At 41.1% G+C, this 26,980-nt stretch overlaps 4 protein-coding genes across 7 annotated transcripts; 1 reads left to right on the top strand and 3 right to left on the bottom strand.

The window, feature by feature from the left end:
• Positions 1-3,513, bottom strand: mitd1 (MIT, microtubule interacting and transport, domain containing 1). Its single transcript, XM_030427737.1, has 7 exons — positions 3,214-3,513; positions 3,018-3,119; positions 2,349-2,485; positions 1,284-1,370; positions 1,062-1,174; positions 897-957; positions 1-794 (listed from the first exon to the last, which is right to left on the bottom strand). The coding sequence occupies exons 1-7, from the start codon at positions 3,356-3,358 to the stop codon at positions 699-701; spliced, it is 741 nt and encodes a 246-aa protein (XP_030283597.1). The 5' UTR covers positions 3,359-3,513; the 3' UTR covers positions 1-698.
• A 177-nt stretch (positions 3,514-3,690) lies between these two features.
• Positions 3,691-6,251, top strand: mrpl30 (mitochondrial ribosomal protein L30). Its single transcript, XM_030427739.1, has 5 exons — positions 3,691-4,058; positions 4,950-5,036; positions 5,286-5,432; positions 5,607-5,680; positions 5,793-6,251. Exons 1-5 carry the CDS (start codon positions 4,017-4,019, stop codon positions 5,923-5,925), a joined length of 483 nt encoding a protein of 160 aa, XP_030283599.1. The 5' UTR covers positions 3,691-4,016; the 3' UTR covers positions 5,926-6,251.
• A 1,148-nt stretch (positions 6,252-7,399) lies between these two features.
• Positions 7,400-10,892, bottom strand: txndc9 (thioredoxin domain containing 9). Its single transcript, XM_030427738.1, has 5 exons — positions 10,747-10,892; positions 9,461-9,667; positions 9,001-9,119; positions 8,118-8,372; positions 7,400-8,013 (listed from the first exon to the last, which is right to left on the bottom strand). The coding sequence occupies exons 2-5, from the start codon at positions 9,632-9,634 to the stop codon at positions 7,893-7,895; spliced, it is 669 nt and encodes a 222-aa protein (XP_030283598.1). The 5' UTR covers positions 9,635-9,667; positions 10,747-10,892; the 3' UTR covers positions 7,400-7,892.
• A 489-nt stretch (positions 10,893-11,381) lies between these two features.
• rev1 (REV1 DNA directed polymerase) lies at positions 11,382-26,773 on the bottom strand. 4 transcript variants are annotated; one of them, XM_030427735.1, is made up of 22 exons: positions 26,574-26,773; positions 23,985-24,060; positions 22,525-22,657; positions 21,537-21,705; positions 20,934-21,443; positions 20,014-20,825; positions 19,604-19,696; positions 19,382-19,498; positions 19,148-19,274; positions 18,517-18,645; positions 18,273-18,427; positions 18,076-18,195; positions 17,759-17,979; positions 17,486-17,658; positions 17,142-17,371; positions 16,870-17,063; positions 16,479-16,763; positions 15,966-16,065; positions 15,394-15,602; positions 13,952-14,096; positions 13,742-13,844; positions 11,382-13,638 (listed from the first exon to the last, which is right to left on the bottom strand). In XM_030427735.1, exons 2-22 carry the CDS (start codon positions 24,048-24,050, stop codon positions 13,527-13,529), a joined length of 4,203 nt encoding a protein of 1,400 aa, XP_030283595.1. In that variant the 5' UTR covers positions 24,051-24,060; positions 26,574-26,773; the 3' UTR covers positions 11,382-13,526. The 4 variants fall into 4 exon arrangements, with proteins under 4 accessions (XP_030283595.1, XP_030283594.1, XP_030283596.1 ...); XM_030427734.1 differs by lacking the exon at positions 26,574-26,773 and adding an exon at positions 26,173-26,537; XM_030427736.1 differs by lacking the exon at positions 26,574-26,773 and adding an exon at positions 24,898-25,562 and having other exon boundaries at positions 15,394-15,599.
• Between the last annotated feature and the right edge of the window lie 207 nt (positions 26,774-26,980).

Here is a 26,980-nt window from a genome sequence, read left to right as displayed (position 1 = left end):
TTTTATGGTATTATAAAATAACTTTTAATAGAATTTTAAAAAACTGTTTTAACATGTTTTTCCACCAGATGGCAGTATGAATCCCTGAAAAGCATCTTACCTGAAAACAATCATCAGGCTTCCATTTATATGAGAAAAGTTCATTTAAAAGAAAAACAGGTCATAGAAATGAAACCCAACATAGAGGATGTCAAAAAGAAAGATGAAAAAGGCTGCTCGGATAAATATAATAAACATTATAAACGTAAGAGCAGGCAGCTGTGGCTCAGGGGTAGAGCCAGCGTCTTGTGATCGCAAGGTAGCTGGGTTGATTCCACTGGTCTACTAACGAAGTGTCCTTGGGCAAGATACTGCCCCCCAAACTGCTCCTGATGTGCTGGACGGAACCTTACATGGCCGCCACCAACATCAGTGTTTGAATGTATGTATGAATTACTGTAAATTGATTTGGTCAAAAGCGTCTGATAAATGCCCTGAAAAAATTAAATAAAAAATAAGATGGAAGAAACATATATATATATATATATATTCATTACATGAACCTCTGACAAAAATGGTTCAGTCACACCATTGTTATAAGGCCGATCACATGCACCTGTATATTAAGACAAATCTAAAAACACAGCAGATGTGTGGTTTTGAGTGCAGGTAAGTAAATTAAGTCCCATTGGTTAGATGAAAGCAAAGCTTTCTAAATCTCACAGTGTTTTTGTGTGTTTGGTGTGAAAAATGTCTACGGTGGTCTCATGACACTGCCTGAGGTCATAGTCGCAATATCCAATGGAGAACCGTCCCTGGAAGGCAGAACGAACATTTCTTACAATCAGAACTCAACATGTTGACTCAACATGATGGTTATTAAATAGTGGATTGATTATTGAAGTGTCAAGTCTCACCTTTGGTCTCTTAAAGTAATCTAGTCCTCTTCCTATCTTGATGATCCAACCGTTGTTAAACCTAAAAATGCAATACATTTTTTATTACTGCCATGAAACAAAGCCACAGTCACAAAGACCACAGTGCTGATGTGAAATACAGTAGACATGTATCTGCAGCTGTACCTGATCTCCCTGTCATGTATAGTGGAGGAGTACTGCAGGTCCAGAGTCACTCCATGAGCACCAAGACTATCTCTGATCTCGGCCAGAGCGTTGATCTGTTGGCTGGTGTCAGTCTGCAGGACAGGACAAACGGCAGTGGGACAGCAGCACAAACAGAACAGAAGAGACTGCTATGGCTGCCATGCATGCATGACAGGCGACCTCATTACTTTAATAGCCTACTTCATCTTGTGTCGTGAGGAGATGGATCTTTTTCACCTTGCAGGGCGCTTTTAGCAGCATCTCACAGAACCGCAGGAAGTTGTACAACTGGAGTGGAGAGAAAGGGGAGGGGTTGTCAGACATGTCTGGGGGAGTTTTCACACATATCAGATCAGATCATTTCAGAAAACATGACGGCATTTCAGATCACGGAAAGATTTTTCTTCCAAAATGTCACTGTGTTGCGCGAAATGTTGTGTTTTGACCCTCAGGGCCACCACAGAGTTTGGTACAGTTTTGTGCTGAGAATATAATTTACTGTCAATTTAAAAAATTAAAAAATTAGAAGGCAATAAACTGTTTTAAAAACAATATTTTGTTCTTGTTTTTGTTTTTTTGTGCATATTGAAATGCAAGATAACCAGCTTTCAGAGTTCAGTCCAGGTTTGCTTTAAACTTACCTCATATTTATCAAAAATCTTGTTGTTAATCTCATATTAATTAAAACAACTGATTGTCATTAACACAATACAATTAGGTGTTATTTATAATGCCACAGAGGGTTGCAATGAATAAAGCCAACTTGGATATCAGTATTTGGATAATGCTTATTCAACTGACAATAAATCAGTCACAATTCTAATCATCAGTTATCAATTAAATTATTTATCCATTTCAAATACTATATACTTATTGGTTCCAACATTTCATATATGTGGATTGGCTGCATTGCTGAAACATACATGCTGTTAACTGGATACTTTGGGCAGATAATAATAATAACTTTATTTGTATAGCGCTTTTAAAAACATGGTTTACAAAGTGCTCTGACAGAACAAAGCAAGAATACAATTTGCAATTACAAAAGACGATAAAATAAATTGCGTGAAATAGTTGAAATAACAGAGGTAATGTTACCAATTAATGAAGTAGGTGAAATAATAGAGATGGAATAAATATGTTAGGCAAAATAAAAGAAATAGAATAAATAACATAAATAAAATAAGTAGAACAGAATTCAAAGATGGTTGGAGTAAAAATAAAAGGACCACATCACAAAAAGGTTCATGAAAACAAAGCCCTTACTTGGTAGATCTGCCGTATGTAAGGATCCTCTACCCAAACCTCTGTGAGTAAACTGCTGATGTATGGCTTGAACAGAACCTCGTAGCTGTACCCAGCAGCATCCTCTGCTATTTTGACCTGCTCGTGGTATTTCCCATCTGACAGCAGAGGGAACACAGAAAGAGACAAGAAATACAAGCGAGAAGCGGCGAAGACAGCAACATACGACAATAAACGGCCCCATTTACCACCAACACACACGTTCCCTCGATCAGCATTTCTCCTCTGGAATACCACACTGCCCCAGGTTTTATGTATGACACTATTTTATTTGTTAAAAACTTGATGACTGAAACTAGATTTTGCCTCAGGGCCTCGTGATTAGATTAAAATGCAGAAAAAACTGTTGGGCCTTTATCAATTTATTTTCTTAATGCGCTGTGTGAGTCACCTGGTTTGTGGCTATATGATTATTTTCTTTTTTTTTTTTTTTTTTTTTTTTTTTAAAATATGCACCAGTAAAGCACATTACCAGCAGGCTTATTGAGGGCCTTGAGGCAGATACTACATTATTTCCTGCTTTGATGACATGCTTGCAATCAGAGGGGCCCTTTGCTAAAATATAAATGGTTTACATATTCCAAGATGAACGCAGCTGCAGATTCAGGATTCAGTGGTTGTGTTGGTTACCTTCTTTCATCTGGTTCACACGAGCCTTGATTTGCTCTGCTCTGTCCATGTAGCCCTTTATCTTGTCCCTGTAGTGCCCTCTCTTTGTGTCATCCTTCACAGCTGCCGACAGGAGAAAGGAAACATAATAAGCTACGGTTCAAGTCTTCACCATGAAGTCTCTACTGTGTTTAAGTGTGAAGAGGGGAGTGGGCACCTTTCAACACGTCCATGAGGAGCTGAATGCCCTCCTGGTAGCAGACCAGAGACTCTTGGAAGCGGCCGCCGTTGTCCAGCTCCACTGCCCGCTTCAGGACGGAGACGGCGGACGTCTCCATCCCCGACACGTGGTTTTCTGACATTGCTCTGTCTGTCCGTCGTCTTGTTAAGAGATTCTAAAAAACTACGAGGAACTGTGTACTTAGCCAGGGTCAGGAAAGTGAGTAAAAGCAGTGGCGCTGCTTTCTCAACTTGTTAGTAGCTACAGAAGTGCGCCACAAAAATAAGTCCCGGAGAACCTTAACGCTGGTATGATGGTCCACGGATGTCTGTGGATGCAGTTTAAACAAACGACCAAAGCAGCTAAAGCACCAACGTCTAATTAAATGTAACAAAATATTATTTTTGTTGTTGTTGTTGTTCTTGTTTTCAAATCGCCAGTTAAGTTTGAGGAATAATTATGGGAACCTCGTTGAAGGAACGTTTTTCACATCGGTGCAGTTTCAATGTAACACCATGACGCTTCCGGTGGATACATCCATGGAGGAGACCAAACTGTCATGAGACAAACGTGACAGTCCGTTTGCTGTCGCTTTTTTAGCTCTTGAATCAGTGTTTTACGTGTACATTTGACGGTCATGGTCTGAATACAGATAGAGTTGTATGTGTTTTTCATAACGGATAGTAACGTTTGTTCCACGCCTTTGTTTGGCGGTGAGCTCGGCTGTAACCTTGGCGTGCATGAGTGTATTTCTCTGTAACTGACAAGGAGCTGGTGGCTCAACTGACATAAAACAAAACATGTCGGGTGTCTGTCGCAGTTTGAGCTCCGTCTCAGGAAAGGTAAGACTATGAGCCTGCGAGCATGAACTGTCGAAATGGCACAAGCAAGAACTGTTATCAGTATTTTTAATTCAGGACCTTCAGTGTTTTGTATTTGAACACGAGAATTTTGCTGCATTTTTGTCTTGAAATGTATTAGTTAAAAGGTTAATCTTCTCGTTTTTACATCCCATAATGTTTGTTTTGTTCAATGCTTTGTTCAACTCCACCTGTCCAAACCTCTGCTATGCTGAAATTTAGATCTAACTGGTATAAATGTCTTACACAAGAATTCAAAAGTAGTAAATTGTGCCATTGCCTCAAGTCCTTCAATTTTTACTGGAGTGTTGGACAGTAAGACTTTGTAAAGTGTACTTATAATATAAGAGAAACTGTATATAAAGAAATAGAAAATTGTTCCTTGACTTCTAATGCTCAAAATTATAGCTGTCTGGCTTTTTAACTTAAATCATTGCCTACAATTGCAGAATAACCCAGAGATATAATTTATAAACCCCACAATATAAACATAATGGCAAAATCTTGGTTGGTTAAAGACATGTCAGGACACTGTATTGATGCTGCATACTTATTTCTTAACAATTGTTTTATGAGCATTGTTAGGTTCCAAATTACTGAAGCTCCAAATCGATCTACTGTGAGATTTTGAACGCGAGGCTGCACAAATCTTACAAATAGTATATGTTCAGTGACTTTTCTGAACTGGCACTGTTCTTAATTTCAAAAGCTGAGATTTAAGAATTATCTTTTCTGTATTGCTTTTGCTGGTACTGTATTGTATCCAAGTAAAAAATTCTGGTATTGTGAAAACAATCCCGCCTTTGAGTCTGTTCTACATTAACACACGTTTACACTTTTATCTTTGTCTGGTCACCGTTTGTGTATGTTTAGATCCTGACGGAAGCTCAACTTTTGTCACCGTGCCCGTGGTTTGTGTCTGCACGCAGCAAATTTACTAAACCAAGAGTCTCACCAGAGGTAAGAATCAGGGCAAGAGCTGCGGGGTTCACTAGGTGTCAGTTACTTTCAAATAATTTTAATAAATTGCATTTGTTGCCCAGTGATGAAGAGGGGCCTCTTGTCTAGATCTGCTTTGAATACCTCGGGGGGGGGGGGGGGGTCACTAGGGGCAACAGGGGCAACAGATTAACCCAGCCATGATATTGAAGATGCTTGTTTGTACTGTACTTTTAAATAATCCTAAAGGCTTTGACATTTTCCTCACAGTTTCTTGCTGCGAGATCACAGGATCATGAGAAGTATGGAGGTGATCCAGACCAACCTCATAAACTACACATCGTGACACGAGTCAAAAGTATATTGAGAAGACCATACTGGGAGAAAGAGATGGTGAAACACCTGGGGCTAGAGAAGGTAAGGCTTTTGTAAAATTGTTAGCTGTGATACCATCTGTCCACTACTACACTACTATCTGTCCACAAAGACAGTTTATCATTGTATTTTCTAGAGGAATAATTCAATTTAACTTGTAATGCTCAGTCATTCGTTTTGTTTTGTGCGTACTGACTCTGTTCTCTTTGTGTTTAGGCACATGTACCCGTGATTCACAAAAATACACCTGCAGTCAACAGCCAGCTGAAATTTGTTAAGCACCTTGTAAGGTAAGATGAATGTACAAAAAGCAGGTCTGGCGTAAATGATGTTCGTCAAGCTTGTGTGGTCACTAAACGGACCTCTAAAGAGACTGTTTGTATGATTTTCTGGTTCATTCAGGATCCAGCCGCTGAAGACTCCCTACGGACTCCCTGCTGAACAGGACATGGCTGACAGCTTCATTAACAGCAAAGGAGAGCTGATTGTTCGTCGCCTCCTCCAACCTGCAGAACCCAAAGCTATCGAATCTTAGCTCTGCTTTAAATCGTGTCAGTTTTTCATAAACATCATAAAAAATCCTGTGCTCAATAGAGTTCTGGTCATTCCAGTACACTGAGTCTGTGCTCCAGATTTGAGCTGGCTCTGGGTTTACTCAGTTATCTGGTTTGTATCAAGTTTGTTTTTGTCTACCCCTTATTAAAAACAATTTCCATGCCAACGTACCAGTCTGTGTCACACATGGAGCTGTTACAATTGCAATCTGTTCTCTCTAACAGTTTAGCAACATGTGATGGTTCGAACTCTTTATTAAATATGACTGAAAAAAGCTCAACATAAATTAAAGACCTTTAGAAATTAGTATTGTTTTCACTTGTCTTCTTGTAGAGATACACTCTCTCTCTCTGTCACCCTCGCCCTTTCAGTCAGATTAGCAATGGCAATTGTTAGCCAGTTAAAAGGCCCCACACACAGAGGGTCCACTCACACAGGTACTCTCACTCCCAGTTAAACCTCTTCAAAGTGCTGTAGCTGTGTCTTAATTCCATACCACATATAAATTACACACATCCATCAATCAGCTATGTCTGCTACCATTATGGAAGGCTCTGGCCAGCCAGCAGGTTTACACCTACAGCTGTAGGGCAGCCAATGCATTACTGTAAGTGAACATGAAATCAGAAAACTTTTAGTTTAAAACTAAAAGTTTGCTTATTAAATTCAAATGAGGGGGCGTTATCAGACTTAAGCAGAGCTTGATGAGCGAACTGATCATTAGAATCATGTGTTGGGGCAGGGAAACCTATTAAGCATGCAGGGCAGTGGGGGGCCACAGGAACAGGATTAAAAAACAATCATCCCTCCTCATGATTTAACTTATCCAACCCAAGGAGCGAAGGCAACAAGAACTGCCCAATCAGAGGGAGAGTAGGGTGGCTCATTTCATCTCCATCCTAGGAAAAGAAATTGTTTTTTGTATCTTGTCAATGTGGAACAGCGTAACACTATTATTAAGGATACACAGAGTTTGGTTACCTCTCTCAATTTTCAAGGCATTGATGATGGCTGCATTCCATTTAGTTGCGCTTGTTCTAGGGCTCTGGTATTGTACATGCTCACTGATTAACTTGGCTTACTGGAACACCTAATGGAATGGATGGATTGTTGATGCTACTTGTCACACTTGTGCTCTTCCTGCTTTGACAAGTCAAAATGTCTGCAGTGAAAAGGGTGGATTATCAGAAGAGCCCCAGCCATCTTTAATCTGGGCAGAGCTCTAATCAACCACGACAAGTCAAGACAACTGTGTGTATGTGAGACCTGTGAGCAATGTCATTCATGTCAATTTATTTTTGAGTTAATGTGATACAAGCCTGAATCCAAAACTGAAGAGGCACTCCAAAAGGAGTCTAATAAAGAAACATTGTGTTGCAGTATGGGAATTTTTAGATTCTAGTGTTTTTCACCCAACTTTAGATAAGAGCAATACAAAATCAGAGGAGGACACATGTTTTTCTTCTTTTTATTAACTCTGTATTAGTCAAGTCAAACTTTTGCTACAAGGAAATGTAATGTAAAAATGTATTCTGATGCAAAATCGTGATCTTGGCATTCATGCATCATGTTTTCTGTTCGCACAACAGACTCACAGGGTCACAAGGAAATGCATGAAATAAACAGAGCGACCAAAATGAACACAAGTGTAATTCAAGGCAACGTTTTGAGGGTTTAACTAACACGGAGACAGAATCAACAAGATTTTAATCAAGTTAAGAGCTCGATGATATATGATTGGTGGCTCATGACACATGGCAGAATATTCTTTAAATAAGGCTCAGACTACGTTTTTGGATTTTTGATATGGAACATTAAAATATGGAAATCTGTAATGAAAGGGTAAGTCACTGAGACAGGAGGAGAACAAAAATGAAAAGCGGGCTGTCTGCTAGACTTTGATTAAACGAGGTAGCCCTGAGAGAGAAAACCACATGACTGTGTTCTTCAGTCATCCTCAGAATCAGAATCTGAGTCGTAGCCTCGCCCTCTGATGGTTTTCTTCTCCACCTTTGTGAACTTTGTGCTCGTTCTCTGCGACATTGTAGGAGGTTCCATCAGCTTACCGCTAGAAGAGGGGGAAAAAATTATGTTAAAATCAGGCTGAATTGACATTGTGTACTGTGATTGCAAGTACTGTGATTCTGTAGCTGTATGTTCATTATGTCTCACCTGTAGTTAATAACATCTGCACAGCCGAGTCTCCATTCGAGCATCTCTGTGGGAAACTCGTCTGTGTTTCCCAGGTCAGAGAATCCCACCACATAGTCCTTTGTTTTTCCATCTAATAGCAGAGCCAGCGTAGGGATAACCTTGATCCGCAGCCTCTCTGTCAGAAATGGAGCCTTTTCCACGTTCAGTTTGATGAACTTGGTCTCAACGTGCTTCTTTGCCAAGATGGCCAAGTGTTTGTCGAGGATCTTACATCTATATGAGGAGGACAGAACAACAATTTGAGTAGCCTGAGGTGACATACTGTAGCAAAAAAAAAAAGCAATTAAACTGTATGAGAGTTCAAACTTTAGTGAGGTACCGCACTGACACCCTGAATATGCTTACTGGTTATTTTATTTAAATCTATCATTTCATATGGAAATTGTGACACAACAAATTACCACTACAAATAGCCAGAGTTGAATTTGCTTGTTTGCTTGATAAAGAGTTAAGATTTTACTTCAAATAATGAAATCAATAAACTTGAAATTCCCAACAAAGTACTCCAAGTCAAGTAGGTTAAATAGAAAGTGGACAATAACATAAAAAAAAGAATATTAAAAACAACATGTGAAATAGGACCATTATCTAAATGAAAGCGCTGTGCAGTTTAGTGCAGAATGTGAAAAAGTTCACAGTTCCAAGTTGAAATTCAACGTGCTTGATCACAGAAACTATTAACTGGTCATCAGTACTGTTGCAGGTTATTGTTCTTTGACTGACTTAATCAACTATTCTCTTTAGCTGGTGGTGCTAAATTACACCTTTCAATCAGACACCTGTTGCTCTGTCACTCAGGGTCTTTTCTAGACCTGAATAAATCCAAGCTGTGGAGACTTACCTGAAGGTGGAGTTTCTGTAGAAGTGGCAGACCACATTCTTGCTGTCCTTGACCTCACCGAAAAAGTCTTTCTCGCTTGAGATTTCTCTGTACTCTCCGTGGCCTTTAGACAACCACTCCTTTAAAAAAAAAAAAAAGAATCAGAAATATGATGAATAGCAGAAAATGAATCTCAATGAGAACATACAGTAAGAACAACCAGTCTCTCTTTTTTTAACATTTTAACTAAACTAAAGATCCATCTCCATAACCCCCCTGTCTTGGCTGCTATTCTTATCATTTATTTCTAAAACAATAAAACATTGAATTTCATAAGGGCACTGCGAATAAACAGCTGAAAACCACCATCCACCACTGTGAAGGAATGCTTTTGTAAAACAACAAAACAATAAAACAACAAGCACTGACCTGCAATCTTTTCTGACTTCATAATCTTTTTTTCAAAAATCTTCCCACATACCTGCTTCTGTTTCTGGGCTTTTTTGAGTGCTTCTAATCGTCTCTCCTTCAGTCTTTCCAAATCATCCTCATCCATTTCGTTCAGTTTGCTCAGCTGTGCATCCACCTTCTCCTCCACCAGCTTGGCTGACTGCTCCAGAACCTTCGTTATGATATCTATCGATTGGTTGGCCATGGCTGCCAGCTGAGTGTGAGACTTTCTTTGAATCTGAGGAGGTAAGGGACAGCTCATGTAAGCTGAGACGTGACAGCAGATAAGACACCAGTTGTCTTAGAAACTGGCAGAACAATGACACAATGATAACACCGACATCAGAGAGAACATTAAAACATTTGAATGATTTTTCACCAATGTAAAGTGCAAAGTTGGCCAGTGCACCCAGCTGAAATGATTGCAGTTTAATGAAGCAGCCTAGCATCAAATCATTAAGGCCATAAATAAGTCAAGCCTTTGCAGGGGCTTTCCTGGGGGGTGACTCAACGTTATGGCAATTTGGGAAGGCAATAGTTTGTGATGTTGTTGCATGTGTTGTGTTACAGTGAAGAATGTCTCCAAGTTACCTCTGGCTTAATCCATTACAAATGGGGAGTACAAAATATTAACACCAGTAAGACAGTTTCAACAAAAACTGACCACTAACATTAACACGAATGTCGGTTTTATTGCAGGGTTGTCGTTTTAGCCTACATAAGTTCTAGCTAGGTGTACCTGAAAAATGGGGTGGCACAATGCAAGTGAGATCTTTATGAAATGCGTGGTTGCCAACTGCCCAAAGACGTGCAACACGGCAACTTGATCACCAGTTGTGTGAGTGACCAAGTGTGCAAGTAAGCTTACTGACGAGTCATTGAAGGAAAAACATGACATCGAGAACTGTCACACAGGGCAGCGTCTGAGACAAAGCCATGGTAACTGGGCACGCCTTTATTTTCACTGGTTGGTAGCTAGCGTTAGCCCAACTGCGACGACACACTTTGCTGCCGTTATTTATTTGTTCCGACACGTCTTTTCGCGCCTTGTGCAGCAAACTCATACACTACAATGACTCCATAACGAAATGTAGCACGACCTTCTGCCTGTAATCAACTAAAGATCCAGATAGACAATGCTAAAGCTTATGCTAGCATGCTAAGCTAGCTAACATTAGCCCTGTGAGTTTCACAACCGGTCAGACTCGCACGGACAAGTACACATAATCGATCATATCATGACAAACATCGATGTTGTGTGGTATTAAAATGAAAGCATGCTAATTAATAAACACTGATATGAAAGGATAAGGTTACCTGGTGTTTCGGCAGGTGCTCGCCGACACTTTAGTTCGTGCGCGAAATGCAAACGGCTGTACCGGATGTTACGTCAGAGAAGGCCCGCTGACGTCGAACAGACTACTGCCATGACGACTTTTGTGTCTTCTTGTTTTGTCAATAAAGGAAAAAAGAAACAGCAATAAAATAAAAAGAGAAACGAGTGAATTCAACCTGATGATATGGTTACAATATCCCTTTTTTAACATAATCTCAAACACAAGTATGATACATACCGACACAAAAAAGTCAATATTAATATAACTTTCATAGCAGATTTGTTTGGATTTAAAAGATATTAAATATCAACATGTACACAATTGTCAGGAAACTCACTGTGGCTGTGTATATAAGGGTTGTTGATCCCACTGTATATTTATTGAAACAAATATACAATATTTGAGTGTTTTTGCACATTTGTGGATTTCATGCTTGCAAGCACACTGCAAACATAATAAAAAAGACAGCAACAACCAAAAAAAAATGTATGTTGATAGTGAAGTTTTGAGTATCAAAGTATTGAATACTACTTTCCTACCCAACCAAAGTTTACTTGATTTGACACCCTTCTTCATGTCAGTCTGTAGCTTTAAAAAGTGACAAAGACAAGTGAGTTAATACAGAGTTTACAGTTTATTACCAAGTTTTAGAAAACTTACAAACAAGTTCACAGCTTCAGGTCTTCAGGCACAAGCCAGTTAAGAGAAGTCAAGACTGGCCAATTTTAACTTCTGGCAAGATATGAGAGGTGGAGAGAGAAGCAAACATCTTCAAGTGAGTGGAGACTTGCACATTCTGAATTACATTCATTTCAACAAGTTAAAAAAGGACAGATTGATTTGGTTTGCATATAGAGAAACTGTTTTCAACAAAGTTTTCAACAAAGTTTTCAACCACCCACACAATGTCCTGCATGGAGCACAAGCTAGCCGGCCAGATGCGTCTGCCAAGTACGTCAAATCGCCAGTCATAATGGTTACATTCACAGAAATACAATGATGTAGCCAAGAGTCATACAAATGTCTTCAGCGTAAATACACAAATACGTGTGATGGGTTTCCAAGTTGAAAAAAATCTGGCAATCTCTATTAACAGATACCTGAATGTGAATGCAGGTATCTGTTTCTAGGACATTTTGTTATCTCAAGCGTTCTGGCTTCTGTTTGTGGTCCAATTATTATTGACCAATCATGTTTGGGTGAGCTTTAGTTGCATGCAGGTGAACAGTTTGTGTGGTGAGCAAAAGATGGCCGAAATGCAACGTCAGAGCCCATCGGCTTGTCTTCTAAACTCAATTCTTTTTATCAGCTGCAATGATTCATGCAGATATCTGTTTATAGATTAGTCATCCTTCAACAAAAAATGTTGTACACTGCATGACAAAAGAAGTATTGTCTCTGTACTCTGTTATCCAGATATCCGCTGGCTACACCTGAAGCCACAAAACACTGGCTGTTGTCCTCCGGGGCTAAATCATCATCAGATGATGGCCGATGGGTTCTGACTGCTTAATTTTCAACAATAAGATTTGTAAAACTAGCTGGAAACACAGTAGAAAGCCAAGATTTACTCCAGATACAAAGACTTATGACATGTTACATCATATTGAAGGACATCTTGTTAGTGAAAAATAGATATGCATAGGCTACTAATTGATCACCATAACCCCCTCTAACATCGTTCCAACAAGTGCTACTGAGAATCAACAGTAAACCTCATATGAAGTGCTTTGGCCAGCTTCTGATTTCCACTTTTGAACACTTACAAACAATTAAAAGAGTGAGAAAATTTACAATTTAGAGACAGTTACTAAGAATTCACTACGTGTAAACAATACGAGAGGTAAACCCTCCGCGTTCATCTTTTCTTTTAAAACTTTGAACAAGTGTCTTTAAAAACATTATTTACACACTTTAATACGAGTTTGGCACTTTTTTGCGAGAGACAAGAAAAAAGATACTACTGTATGCAGCAGAGTATGTTTTGTTTTGCTTTTTTTTTTTGTGACAAAGCAGTTTCTAGAAATTTCACAGGTGGAATGGAGCACCAAAGAGACAGTGATGAGCCGTACACTTTTATTCCTACCAAGTCTGATGTCTGAGGAGTGCTACAGCACTAACTGATTCTAAAATCAGTCTGAACATGATTGTGTTCACCACTGCCATTATTCAAAACCTAGACTGATTTAACTGCATACATGAAAAAAAATAAACTTTGAAATGTGCCTGTAACATTATTCAAACCATAGGAACACGTACGGGACTCCAACTGCTTTATCAGATGGTAAACGCTCACCAGGAGGGAAATTTTAAATCTTTAAAGGCTGGGCGTCTTAACTGGACGTATAAGAAAAAGCTAAGCACTGCCTGCAAAAATCTTTATATAAAATTTCACGGACATTTGAAAACGAGTCTTAGAATTATTTAGAAAAGAACTCCATATGAAAAACAATGAATTTTCCAAAAAGCTGCTACGATTATCACCCATCTGGGTTTTCGGCGAGTAGATTCTAAACATTTCCTGCATTTAAGTTAAGTGTTACTTGACCTTTAAAGAGCAAGTACTGAAAATAATGTTCTGTGAGAGGTGTGAGAAGTCAATAATTTGTGTCTCAGGAGATCACTGAGAATAAACTGGCAGACGCTGCAGTGTGGTCACAGTTGAGAAGGAGGAGAAGCATCATTTAGTCACAAGTTTGTGAAAGTAGCAAAACAAAAAGTGGTGGTGTGACACACCGGGTAAACACTACCCCTCCGTCTTTATGTTATCTTCAGGGTGCTACCATACGTCTGCTGCACAACCACCTGCACGTTGTCTAGGATGAAGTCAAACGCCATACTCCAAACAGACTCCACCGACTGTTGCATGAGTCTGCACAGAAGGGTTAAACAAGCAAGGTGAGGAATACATTTCAACAATAAAGAAAGCAGGGGTGGTAGAGGAATTAACTGTGGATCACCCGCGCAGCACTTACCTTTTCATATATTTTACAATCAAATCCAACTTCTCCAGATCTTTATAGTCAATCAGTTCAGTGCAGTATTTCACCACCTGCAGGATGTCCTCCTCCATGGGGTCTATCAAAAAGGTAAAAGTGAAAACAATGCATTTTTGCAGCCTTACAAACGACATGGGTAACTGCATGAGCTGGCGCTGTGAGAGAGCACATTCTTTCTCTGTATACCTGTCATGGTGGTGACCCACTCCCGTAGGAGTGTTTTAATGTCCGTCAGGTCGTAGGCGCCGGCCAATGCTGGAGCCGGGCGAGGAATGGATTTGGACTCTGGGATGTCCGGTTTTGAGGTTGATGTGGAGGGTCCATATTCAGTCTGGGAAAAGAGAAACAGCCGTGAGTTGGAAGATGAATTAACTGACACCACACAAAACAGACCTTCAGCTTCATGTGTGAAACTGTTAATATGCTCACTAGGGTTGGGCGATATGGCCTAACAATTGAAACCGATTTTTTCACACCAAACTCGATTTACGATTTTAATCAATTGTTTTTCCTTCGCAAGAACAAACCCCAAATTACAAAGAAATTATCAAAAGCAATGCAGTTATTTTAATGCTTTTATTTTAAACAAATTTGCCCTGCCATTGTAAACAGTGCACATTCAAACTCACTTGAAAAAAAAAATAAAAGTGCATCCTTTTGAAAAGAATGTGTCCCTTTTTGATAAAATGCTTTTGTAAACATAAAATTAACATGTCAGATTGCTTGCTATTATAAAAACAGATCAGTTTCCATATTGGTATTGATAAAGTGTTAACATAACTTTCATTAAATACTTTTTTGCAAAAGGTGCCTTGTGTTTACAAAAAGTATTTTATATCCCTGAAGATAAACTAAATTAAACATCTGCATGCACTGCATAGTAAACATCGTTTACGTTGGTAGACGTACAGGACATGAGGTGTGCTTGCGGTCTGTTTTACACATTTTTGGCCAGGAAGACGAGCCTGTCTGCTTCCTCTGGCTTGAGACATCATGCCCCGTTGTGGCTTTGTAGCACAAACCTGGGGGGTCGAACAATTTCAGAATGTGGATGAACCTCCGGCTTTTCCACTGTATATACAGGCACCATATCTTTAACGATATGCAATGTTACTGCATCCGTAAAAACTGTCCACCGGGCCGCTTACTTCTCATACAGGACACATTGATTAAATGATTCCGCTAATGTTGGCTGCTCTATAGTGGGTATTTGTGGGCTGCCACAGTCTTCAAGTAGTGAACAACAAGTGTCCCACTCTGATACATGCGTCTGTTTGAGATGCTGAAATAAATATGTCGGTCCACTGTCTTTAGTTGCAACAGCCTTTAAACAATCTTCGTAGCGGACAGTGGTTTGTCGAGGTCCGACACCACAAAACCAAGCTAATAACGAGACAGTGCCTTTTTAGGAACGAACTCTTGGCTTGATGCATGTTGTTGTGTTTGTTTCTCTGTGCAAGGTCAATGCGGGGGGAGGGCAGAGCCCACTATGAACTACGAGAACCCATGGGGAGTGGTGGCGGAGCAAGTTAAAGAGAAAATCGATTTTATAATTTTTTTAAATCGTCCTAAACCACAAACTCGAATTAACCGATTTTGAAGATTTATCGCCCAGCCGCAATGCTCACCTTTACTACATTCACTGATTCCCTGGATTTCATAGGAGGTGGTAGGGTTTTGGCTAGGCTGGTTGTCGTTGGATGCCTCTTCATAGGGGAAGGACCTTTTTTAACAGGGCTCACTGCATTTTTTCTCTTGTATCGCCTCTTCACCCGACCAAGGCCAATTCCGACTCCGGACTGTTTTAGCTGCAACAGAGGATTCTTATGCTCCACTGCTGAGAAACCGAAGAGGAATACCATCAGATTAATACATTATGCATGCCAAAGGTTTTTTCATATTCCTATAGAGGTTTTTTAATAAATCACTTAAATCACTCATACACATTATGCATGTTCATTCGATGATTGCCTTTATATGAATCTTCTTGTTTTTTCCAAACAACTATGATAGTGTTTGAGCCAAAGACTTTTGCTATGGTTGTTATACGAATATGATTTTATGGTGCTGTTTGCTTACTGCTAGACCACTCTGTTGAAGGAACAGTATTCTGAAAAAAGTTTTCAAATGGTAGAAAAAAGCAAAATGCAGTCCAACTACATACTCCATGCAACTACATAAATCATAATTTGGGACATACACATTTTCGCCTGGGGCTGGACATTCGTTACGCCGTTGTAGGCAGACTTCAGTTCTTCCTGGAGCTCTTTGGGAAGGGCAGCAAACACGTCCGGATCAACCTGCAGTCAGATAGCAGAGAGACTAAGTGAAGCTGAACGTCCAGTCCCTATGAAATCAGCGTTGTAAATAATAAATATATAATAAATAAATAAAAAAAAAAACAAAGGTTTGCCTTTCCAGCAGTTAAATCACAGTGTGGACATTTGACAAAACAACAGATTGCCAATGAAAAATTTGGTTCCAGGAGGATGTTGAGCAACTTCTATAAACTTTCTCCTGCTATTTCTATGTGTAAAAACAGATCCATCCAGCTCTCCAACCATGTTATAGAAGATGACAACTTAAAAATAATTCAAAAATGTAATAACAAAAATTATGTTATTTGATTTTTCTATTCCATCGTGTTGTCAAATTGAGGCAACGGTATCACGTATGTGAAATGTATCACAATCTCAAATGGTTGTGTCCTAACCTGTGAGAAGTTTGGTAGCTCCAGTACAATCCCATGACTGTCGGGTTGGTTTGGGATCTGCAGAACCAACGTGCCAACAGGTGGAGTGTAGAATGCAGGAGCGGAGGTAGGAGGACAAGGTGGGGAGATTGGACGAGACTTCAGAGCGGGAGGCTGTGGAGGAGGAGCGGCGGGTTGTGGACTGGGTGACCGATGGTTGTTTAGTTTCCCATTTTTATTCATCCACGACTGCTCCACTTGTTCTCTCAGATCTGCAGGCAAGGCCTCCAACACAGAACGATCCACCTTATATATAAATATATATATAAAAAAAGGCACAACTTAATGAGAAAAAACGTATCGTTTTATCAGTAGCTGTTTAATCACTCAGACATCTCCTTCAGCACCTCACCTGTGATGGGGAGGGAACCTCAATACTCAAGTTAAGACGTGCTCGAGAGTTTTTGGGAGTTTGTCTGCAGGCCTGCTGGTCTCTGCTTGTCCCTGGCACTGGCTCAGGAGGGGACAGAGGATGTGGAGAGGGGCCAGACGATGGAGCGATCATTGAGGAAGTCTTTTCTTGATGCGTGTTGTTGACAGCAGCATCTGTAACACGGATCTAAAACTCAATCCATTTCACAGATGACAATAAAGACTATAAACTGTACAGGGCTTCACACAAACCTTTGTTGCTTGATCTCGCGCTTGATCCCTGATCCACCAGCATCTCCTTGATGGAGCGCATCCGGGTGCCTGCGGTGTCCTTGCAGCTGGAGTGATTTCCTTCGAGGAGCTGAACCTGAATGCCGATGCCTCTCAGGTCCTGAACCTGCAACTTCATGGCATGGAACAGCTTGATGACGGCGGTGGCAATCAGTTGACCATTGTCAGTGGCTTCAGCGAGCATCACAGTCCTGACAGAGAAAGATACAGGAAAGAATTATGCTGTGACAAAGACATGGATGAGCCATAGAATGACCACATTATCAGTCACTCATAATGTACAGAGAAGACAGCCTTTTTCTTACCTGGCTAGGTTATCACATATCCCATGACCGCCATATTTAGCTGGCTCCAGTGGAGCTCCAATCTTGCGAACCATCATCTTCAGGGTAACTCTCCGACCCCGCAGTCCTGCCTCCTTTAGACGTTTCTGCACCTCCATGGATAAGTTAGTTAGGAAACACTCTGCCTCGTCGACCTGGTCACAGAGGAAGGGGGACATGAATGTTAGACAGATAGGTGGGAAATGCAGAGATGAGACAGAAAAAATAGCTCAAGTGAAAGGAAGTAGTTCTAACCCTTGTGAAGCGGATGTTGTAGTTCATCTCAGCTGAGACAGACTTCCTTTCCTTCTCATAGCGGACGGGCCGGTCATCGAGCCCCCTGCAGAAGCGGAACAGGGTCTGTCCGGTCCGGGGTCCAAACTTCTTTTGCAGTTGAGACAGAGACACCTGTTGGAGGTCCCCACATGACCTCACACCCATAGCAGCTAGCTTTCTGCCCATAACAGGCCCAACACCTAGAGGAAGTAACAACAACTGATCAAATAGCCACCACGAGAACACTTATAGACTGCAGACTGAATGCTATGACCAGCAGATGGTGCTGTATCTACCTGGCAGGCTGGTCACTGGCAGGTCCCTGATGAAATCATCTACTTCTTCAGACTTCAAGAAGTACTGCCCGTCTGGTTTGGCCTTACGGGTTGCTAGCCGAGCCAACAGGATGTTGGAGCCTGAACAGATGACATGGTCAGTTTGAGTCTGTAAAACACAAACACCGTCTTGATCTATTTTACAGTACAAGACTCACCCATGCCCACTGAAGCACAGCATCCCGTCTTTTCCTTGATGTCTGCTCTGATCGCACTGGCCAGATCTGCTGGGCTGACGCCCAACTCCACTATCAAAGCAGAACCGTCTATCAACACTTCATCACAACTCAGAGCCTCAATGTCATGGGTGTAACTGCAAAGAACAAACAATAAAAGACAGAAAGTGTGATTTAGGTCATTTTGCAGTTAAGGAAAATGAATAACTGACCAGAGAGTTCTTACCTTGCAAGAGTCTCATACATGGTGAGAGCCACCTCTTTATAGGCCTCAAAATCATAAGGGACAGACTGCAGCGCTGGACACAACTGTTTTGCTTTGCCAAAAAACATCCCATTTCTCACGCCTGCCTGTCTGTAAGATAGAACCGATTTATTAATATTGTGGTTAGTCCAAAATACGGATTAGAACCTGAATGATACTCAATTTTTGGGCAACACGTATATAGATATTTTGTTTTCAAACATTTATGACAAAGATATAAACAAAGCAGTTTAACAATAATCAAAAATGTGCAGTGCACCGACAAAGTTAACTCTTTTTAAAATGATGTGTTAACTCAATGTCTTTTGCATTATGTTCTGTCAAAAAAAGGGTTTTATATTGGTGCTTATCGGACAACTGGTGTTGTATGTTGTATCAGACTTATCAATTATCAAGAGATCACGAGATTCAAGAGATGGAAAGACTGAAAAATGACTAACACATTTACAAGATGGAAAAAACAAGAACATGGTGGGTAGCTTTCCCGTCCTCATCCTCACTGTTGCATACTTGCATAAAAATTATGAATGAACTTTCTGTGCTAAAAAGGATCTAGTAAAATTAAAGTGTAAAAAAGAAAGTGTGTCCTTACCTCGCCTCATAACTGCAGGATGCAATCTCTGCCATTGAAAGAATAGCAGCATCCTGGTCCACTCCGTTGGTGTGGGAGTCAGGACTCTCTTGTGAAGGAGTTCTGTAGAAATCCTCTTCTGCCCTTTCTGAGAGGCAGAACAAGAATATTACAATAAAGTAAGATACGAAAAAGAAAACGCTGAGTAAAGGCCAGTAAGCTCCATGACAAACAGATTGGGTATGAGAATCTCACCAGGTTGAGGTTTAGCATATTTCCTCTGGTAGTACTGCTGCTCCAGCTGAGGGTTGGCCCCAGCTCTCCGAGGCACTGTGCCCTCTCCACGGTTACTGGTCACAGCTACAGGCTTCCCTGCAAGAAGAGCATCGACTCAACCAGTAGAACTGAATGGATCAATGAGACAATAATTGTGATCACTACATATTAACACCATTCACTGACAAAAAGGTGCCTTACCTTTTAGGTCCGGTCGATGTCGGATACCCACTGACACAAAGAAGCAGTCCATGTCCACATGAAGAATACAGGATTTAATACTTGCTGACGTACCTGAACAGCCAAACACAAAACAGATCATCAGACAAATGTTTTCACAAAAACATATTAAAGTGTTTAGGAAAGGACATAAGGCTTATTTTTTCAGTTTTACTGAGAGAAGCTACACATTTGACACAAGTGAATACTGGGGCTATGACACATTTAGTTTTTCTTCAGCGTTTTTTCATTTCACTGTAGACACACTCAACTAATTTCTGTCAGAATTTAAACCACCATGACAGCCAAATACATCCTGCTTTCACAAAAAAGATTTACATGCAGCCTGGGTGTTAGTGGTAAAAGCAACAAAGCAACCTTTCCTTTCCTACCTTGCCTGTATGCAGAGTGCTGGGCCACAGATTTCCTCAGTCGCTCTTTTCCACAGAAAGAGTTTGCCCCTGCTGCTTTCCGTTTGCTATGTAGTTCGTTGACATACTCAGAAAAGCCAGACCTCCATGTGGAGATCTGGTGTAACCGTGAGTGAGAGTAGAACTCAGAGATCAAACCACCTGTCTGTGCCAGCAGCTGAGCTGAAGACTTAGATGGTGATGACTTCTCAGTGGGAGGGTCAGGTTTGGTTGTTACGTCGCTCGTGTTGAGTGAGGATGTGTCAAATGAAAAGGCATTATGGTGACTTCCATTGAGCCGAATAGGAGCATGTGAAAGAGGGCGAGAGGCAGGTGAAAGAGGAGTCTTTTCAGGATCTGAATTGACTTGACAGGATGGCTGGAGCTGTTTTAAGTGGTTTTCGGTGGCTTTTATTGCCTCCTGGTAGGTAGGAGGTGGAGGTCTCTGCCCACTGGCTCCTTGTGAGCTGGAATGCTCTGGAGAGACGGGAGACTGGTCGGATTGCTTTGGAGGACTGTGGGGAAACTCGTACGGGTCATGTTTGGTGTGAGGATTCTGAGGCTTGTCTTCTGAAATCTTGACTCTGCTTTCAGGCAGCTCCTTGTCAACAGAGGATCTGTGTGTAAAAGGGGACAGTTCCTCTAGCTTTAAGGCACCATTAACAAGGTGAGCGTGTCCGTTGGTCAGGGGTGCTTCATTCACCACCTGTGAGAGAGGATCTTTGCCACACTCTTGTATTTCATTCATTTTTGAATGGCTCATCACGTCCAATGAGGTCTGCATTAATCCGTTTCTGCAAGATAATGAAGTTTTATTCAATGATAATTAATGTAACCACATGTTCTCATTGTGTGTGAAAAATGTTCTTATTTAAATGAAGGGAAAAAAGTCGGGTACTCACATTTTTGATTCAGCTTCCTTGCAGCCGACCTGGGCACTGCTGCAAGAAGCGCTGATCTGAGGTTGTGGTTGGCCTGCTCTCTGGTAATGGAGACTGGGATGAGGTGTTTGAAGAGTAGACTGTGGAGGTTTGTGCAGGTGTTTTTTGGGGTAGGGGAAGGTGTGTAAAGGATCTCCGTGCCTAGGATCTGAGAACCTTGGTTGAGGGATAACGGAGTGGGCTGCAGAGTTGTGCTGGTTGGACTGAGGTTGGATGTTGCCTTGGTGAAGTCGACAGTTGCGGGGGGGAGGGACGGAGTTATTCTGACAGCTGGATGATGAAGACTGCTCATGGTTGAGGACAGAGGGCTGAAGGCTGCACGGTGGCAGATGAAGCTTATAATGGACGCTTGCCTGGCTGGGTCCTGCGATCTCTGAAGTCTGACGCAGAGTCATGCCCGGGAAGAGTGGGCCTTTGTGTTTAGCATACAGCTGGTACTGCAGGTAAGGCAGGAGATGCCCAGCCTTGATACTGTTTTCAGACAAATGACACAGGAATTTCTTTGAGATTACATTTTTATCATATCAAATTAGCATAACATGATCAACTCCTACTTGAACAGACCTGTCAGTGATCCACTCTGGCCTGATGACCTTCTCCCCTTTGAGCTCCTTAATTTTACTGTTGGGTAAGTTATTGGCGATGATGTGGGTGGTCTTGGAGCGAGAGTAGTAGACATGGAACTGGCCGCCGTGCAGCATCATCAGCCTGCGTAGCTCATCTGCGCTGGGCTCTGCTCACAAACAGGCCAAAAATGAAACCGTAAACCAAAATGACGATAAAAAGATGACATCAGTTTGAGTTGTTTTACTACATTTTACAGTAACATTTAAGTTGTGTGGATAGGCTGACTCAACTATTTTGATAATCGATTCATCGCAAGCAAAAAAGCAAGACATTTGGTGGTTGGAGCTTTTTAAAGGTAAAGACTTGCTGGTTTTCTTGGTCATTTATGATGGTAAATGAAGAGTCTTTGGTTGCTGGACTGCTGGCGGGACAAAAGAAGCCATGCGAATGTGTCACTGTGGTCTCTGAGTAATTGCCTGGAGCATTTTTTTGACATGTTAAAGAATAAATGATAATTGATTAATCATGAAAAAAATGTACAGATTAACTGATAATTAACAAATAATCATTAATTGCAGCTCAACTGTGTAGCTTGATAGTTGCAACTATGTTTGAGTAAAATGAAAAAGATCCAATAATAACATGAACCGTGACCTGAAAGAAGTTTTTTTCCCCTGGTATTATCCAAATAATGCCATGATCTGTATGTCCATGACAACAAACATCAACATGGATTATATTGTTAAATTTATTACAAAATGGTTAGAGTATCATAACATGGTTCTGTGCAGCTACAGTTTTACAGAATATTTTGAAAATGAAGTTATAATTTTGGGTGACAGAAAATGAAATACAGGTAAATGTCTGCAACATTCTTGGAGCAGATTTGCATTACCATTCAGTTCTTCAAACTGGACCAACACGATGTGTGAGGCAGCAAACAAACTTATTAAAGGGTGCTATGTGACATACAGCATGATGTTACCTGTGTATCCATTGACGTAGATGGACACTCCACTGAAAATGCTGGAGCATGAACCATCCTTCTGTTTCTCTCTGGGGGCATCGAGTTTAAACTGCTCATCCAGCTTAGACACTTTGGCAGCCATGTAGCCGCCCTGCAAACAAGGAGGAGAGCAATGACAGGACAAGGTGTTAGAAAATTATTCACAACAGAAACTCAGTGCTGAACAGACCAATCAGGGAATTTGTTTATAACAAATGACATTCTTGAAATATGCACCTTTTCTGCAAGTATTCTTGACGTTTACATGATAAAATCTCCCTAAAATTGATGTTGGGCCATGATGCATTTATAAACATTACATATACTAAGACTGCAGCGCCCCGGGTTCGACTCCCGGCCTGGGTCCCTTTGCTGCGTGTCACTCCCCCTCTCTCTCTCCCTGTTTCCTGTCACCCTCTTCAGCTGTACTATCAATAAAACCATAAAAGGCCAAAAAAATACTTAAGAAAAAAAAAAGAAAGAAGAAAAAAAACATATACTAAGACTCTGTTTGTTAGCGAGATATTACAATGCCTTCTCTCATGATAAGACTGTATGTTGATACTACTTTTATTTTGGTTTGTAATGGGCAACAACCATGGGACATTTCACCCTTAAATCAACACTACATATTTTCCTCTTGCATGTTCTGCCGTAGAGATGCCTGCCATCTCTCGAATATAATGGAACTAGATGGCACTCAACAGTAACGTCTCTTTCCAGAAAATCATGGCATGGTTACTCGAGATGACCTCGCTGTGAGCAATATTTTTGGGGTACTTTGAGCGCTGCAAGCCGAATGTCATCTAGTTCCATTATGTATGTATGTGTGTGTGTGTGTGTGTACATATAGTGTATATAATACTATTATATATCTATATCTTCTCTCTAGATAGATAGATGACACATACACAGAGATGGAGAGAGGAGACACCACAGACACGGATAGAGATATAGATATAGATAGAGATAGAGATAGAGAGATAGAGATAGAGAGAGAGATATGATGATACAGAATAGTACAGGAGAGGTGATATATAATATATATATATATAATATATATATATATATATATATATATATATATATATATATATGTATATATGTATTATATATATATATATTATATATATATATATATTATATATATATATATATATATATATATATATATATATAAGCAAAGGCTGACATCTCTGTGGCTTATATGTCCAAAACTCTGCCACTCACACCAAATTAACAGTGAGGGATAAAAACACTATGGGTAACAGCGGCAATAATAAGTTAGGATTTTGGGGTGAACTGTCCCTTTAAGGTCACACTTCTCCCTCAGTCATCAAGCTCACTATCCTTTTCACTGTGGGCATGTCCTCACACTGGCATGATTCCTGCCATACATTGATGCTGCTGCGGCTGGTGATGAGATGACAGACACTCACCCTCTCAGCCCAACCATTGTCACCACCGGCATTGGCTTTCTTCTTCATCCACCCATCTCGACTCATACTGAGCTACCTGTAAACACAAGCAGAGCTATTCAGCAATACTGCAACATGCAGGTCCAAGCTGGCCTCAGACACCAGACTGCTGACAGTTCAGTGTCTAATTACTAGATTAGGTTATGTATTTACTTTTAACTATTCAGAGGAGAAATATGTAGATAGTGAAGAAACGTGACTTCCCATACATCCTGACATGACCAGAATTAGGAGTGCAAATAATTTAATTACTATATTATTTATAGAATCAAATTATAACATTGTGAACTTCCTGGGTGAAGTTTTGTTTGTAGTTTACAAAGCTTCCTCGTGAGCAAGTCAAATGACACAGACAAAATGTGACACTTCTAACAACGGACACTTACGGTTGTTGTGTAATTAACTTATCACTGAGGTGACAAGTTAATTCAGCATATATGTTATGAAATTGGTTTTCCGCTCGTGGCGAGAGCTCTGTGTCCAAGGGCATGCCCGGGCAGCTCCTGTCGCTGTTGACAGGTAGGTTACAACAGAGCCCCATGTGGCACTTTGACACATTCTTCATGTAAGCAGCTAACATTAGCATACCAACTCCAAACGATGCTTCGCTAGATAATCATGCATATCGCTGCGCCATGACACGACTGTAACAGCGTGCCAGTTCAAGCAAGCGCGCGCACACACACACACACACCAGCAGAAGTGTGTTGTCTGCACGCGTTAACAAAGCTGGCAAGATTAGCCACCAAACAATGGATGAGGTACGTGACTGTGTAACTTCAGCACGGTGTAAATCACGGGTGTAAACAAACAACAGTCCCGAGTGGTTGTTCTCTAACAGAAGTGGCTCTTTTTTTTTTTTTTTTTTTTTTACCTTTTATCCTGTCAGACTGGGTTGTTAGCCACAGACTTCTCTCTGCAGATAATGCCCAACACAAACGTTGTGTGTGCGCGCTGAGTACGAGGCAAGACCAAAGCAAAGCGAGATGAAAATCCTCCAGACAGTTAGCTCGACTCCTCAGCCTTGACTTTGTTCTCCGGAGAGGTCCTTCTGATCAACTAAGATCCCCTTATATTGTTGCGCTGCCACGCCATGTCTGTTCAACATTTTCGCTCACCCTCCCAGTCCTTTTGCTCTCCATTTCTACCGCCTGATCCATTTGCTTTCCCTTTTTCTCTTTGAGAGTGAAGCGCAACGGGTGGAACTCAGAAGTTCCGGAGGAATCTTTCAAAATAAAACATTCGCTGCTAAAGCACCTATTGGATTGTATTGTGAAGATGCAAAAGGGTACTATAAGACTGCAAATTCCCTCAACTGAGTCTAAGATGAACCTTGCTCAAAATACTGATGCCACATAAACTGTATACTGAGGTAACCTAGAAAGATTTGGAAAGATTTGCGAGGCCTGTAGCGGATATACCCAGTCTATTGTATTCCCTTTAAACTATCCCAAACCTCAATAGTAGTCTATATCTCAGCAACATACTAATTCTGGCAGTCCTTTATGGATCTGGACTTATCCTACTTCTGTAAAACATCAGAAAACATTAATACAATGAAATGCATGGGTTTTCAACCTTGTGACATTTCACGATAGTCCTACAATATAATTTGAGTTATTTTTGTCCCCCTTCTTCAGTCTCCAATAAAATCTATGTGCTTAAATGCGGTTTCTACATAATAAATGTAGCTAAGACAGCATCGTATTACTTAATCTGCTCCACAACGATTATACTTATATTTGTATTTGTATATATCAAATAATAACGTAAAACAAACTGCGTGGGTTGTGTTATGTGCGGGGAGAGTGGCTCATGTTTTGGTTTCAACTGTAGTTTGTTTTCAAAAACGAAATAAGCTCAACTTCCGGTCGGCATGCAGCTCTTCGTAGCTAGCTTGATCCAGCTTATCCCCGGCTTCTTGTTTTTAGGCTCAAGTTGTGCTGTAATACTGCCACTATGCGGGCAACTGGCTGCATGTCACCTGATATTGACTGTATGGTAGCTCTTGGAGTCTCTGTACACTTCAAGACCGACCACTCCAAGACTTTGACACCAGTGTGCCGAAACGAACAAGACAGCCGTCGGTGTGAAGCTGTTCGGTGTCGGAGGGACCCGCGGGGCTATCGCACTTTCACAGACTGTTCACCTTTGAAAACGTGTCGCTGTTATGGCTTGAATTAGCAGGGTTGGAGCTCCCACACAGCCTGCGTTCCTGCGCTAGACAGTCGATCAGAAGCAGTGTCGGGTTGTTGTTTTTTTTCTCTCTCGGTGTGTGTACTGTCTGGCTCCAGCTCGGGTGTCCTCAAACGGCCCGGCACACGAGCACTGACGGCCGTGACGCAGAGGCACGTGCAGATTGAACGAGGCAGGCTGTGGTGGTGGTGGTCCGCTCCGACTGTGTCACAAGGGGGCAATAATAACCCCGCAGTCACAAAGTACAGTGAAAACAGCCTGATTTGATCCGGACGGACACGTGACGCGTCTGTTTGTGATTGACTTGCCCGACTTCAAATCCACTGCCTTCTTTAAACAACACGTAACAGTCACCTTTAGATCCAGGACAGTGGAATAAAGTAGGTCATAGTGCAGGGAAATGAAAATGTCCATAGTCTGGCGCTGGATTTCACACAATCCAGAGAAACCAGGATGCTATTGACCCATGGCTCGTCGTGTCCCGAGGAGCCCCCTTATTGGTTGTTCTCTGTTGCTATGGTACCAGACATCGGATGCTGAAGTTTCATGCCCGACTTCTGTGTTGGTGCAGCAGAAAGTAGTCGCAGGGATGGAGAGTGATGTGTGAGTGTCGAGAGAGGAGGAGATCTCTGCACAACTGGACTGACTAATGAGTGTGACTCACTCACAGTTACTGACGCCTATAGAGTGTACTTGTGTGTGTGTGTGTGTGTGTGTGTGTGTGTGTGTGTGTATGTGTGTGTGTGAGAGAGAGAGAACCT

The sequence above is a fragment of the Sparus aurata genome, chromosome 9, assembly GCF_900880675.1.
Source record: "Sparus aurata chromosome 9, fSpaAur1.1, whole genome shotgun sequence".
In the NCBI taxonomy this organism is placed as follows: Eukaryota; Metazoa; Chordata; class Actinopteri; order Spariformes; family Sparidae; genus Sparus; species Sparus aurata.
This window is presented reverse-complemented; position numbering and strand designations above follow the sequence as displayed.

Excerpts from the sequence above, each read along its gene's own strand:
- mrpl30 (XM_030427739.1), top strand. The coding sequence starts at position 4,017 with ATGTCGGGTGTCTGTCGCAGTTTGAGCTCCGTCTCAGGAAAG. Across the intron at positions 5,433-5,606 it reads AACACCTGGGGCTAGAGAAG|GCACATGTACCCGTGATTCA; the intron begins GTAAGGCTTTTG and ends CTTTGTGTTTAG. Across the intron at positions 5,681-5,792 it reads TTTGTTAAGCACCTTGTAAG|GATCCAGCCGCTGAAGACTC; the intron begins GTAAGATGAATG and ends TGGTTCATTCAG.
- txndc9 (XM_030427738.1), bottom strand. The coding sequence starts at position 9,634 with ATGGCCAACCAATCGATAGATATCATAACGAAGGTTCTGGAGCAGTCA. Across the intron at positions 9,120-9,460 it reads AAGCCCAGAAACAGAAGCAG|GAGTGGTTGTCTAAAGGCCA; the intron begins GTATGTGGGAAG and ends TTTTTTTTAAAG. Across the intron at positions 8,014-8,117 it reads GCAGATGTTATTAACTACAG|CGGTAAGCTGATGGAACCTC; the intron begins GTGAGACATAAT and ends CCCCTCTTCTAG.
- rev1 (XM_030427735.1), bottom strand. The coding sequence starts at position 24,050 with ATGAGTCGAGATGGGTGGATGAAGAAGAAAGCCAATGCCGGTGGTGAC. Across the intron at positions 18,196-18,272 it reads CTGTGCTTCAGTGGGCATGG|GCTCCAACATCCTGTTGGCT; the intron begins GTGAGTCTTGTA and ends TCATCTGTTCAG. Across the intron at positions 17,659-17,758 it reads ACAACATCCGCTTCACAAGG|GTCGACGAGGCAGAGTGTTT; the intron begins GTTAGAACTACT and ends CTCTGTGACCAG.
- mitd1 (XM_030427737.1), bottom strand. The coding sequence starts at position 3,358 with ATGTCAGAAAACCACGTGTCGGGGATGGAGACGTCCGCCGTCTCCGTC. Across the intron at positions 2,486-3,017 it reads TGTGAACCAGATGAAAGAAG|ATGGGAAATACCACGAGCAG; the intron begins GTAACCAACACA and ends CTCTGCTGTCAG. Across the intron at positions 1,175-1,283 it reads TCCTCACGACACAAGATGAA|ACTGACACCAGCCAACAGAT; the intron begins GTAGGCTATTAA and ends CCTGTCCTGCAG.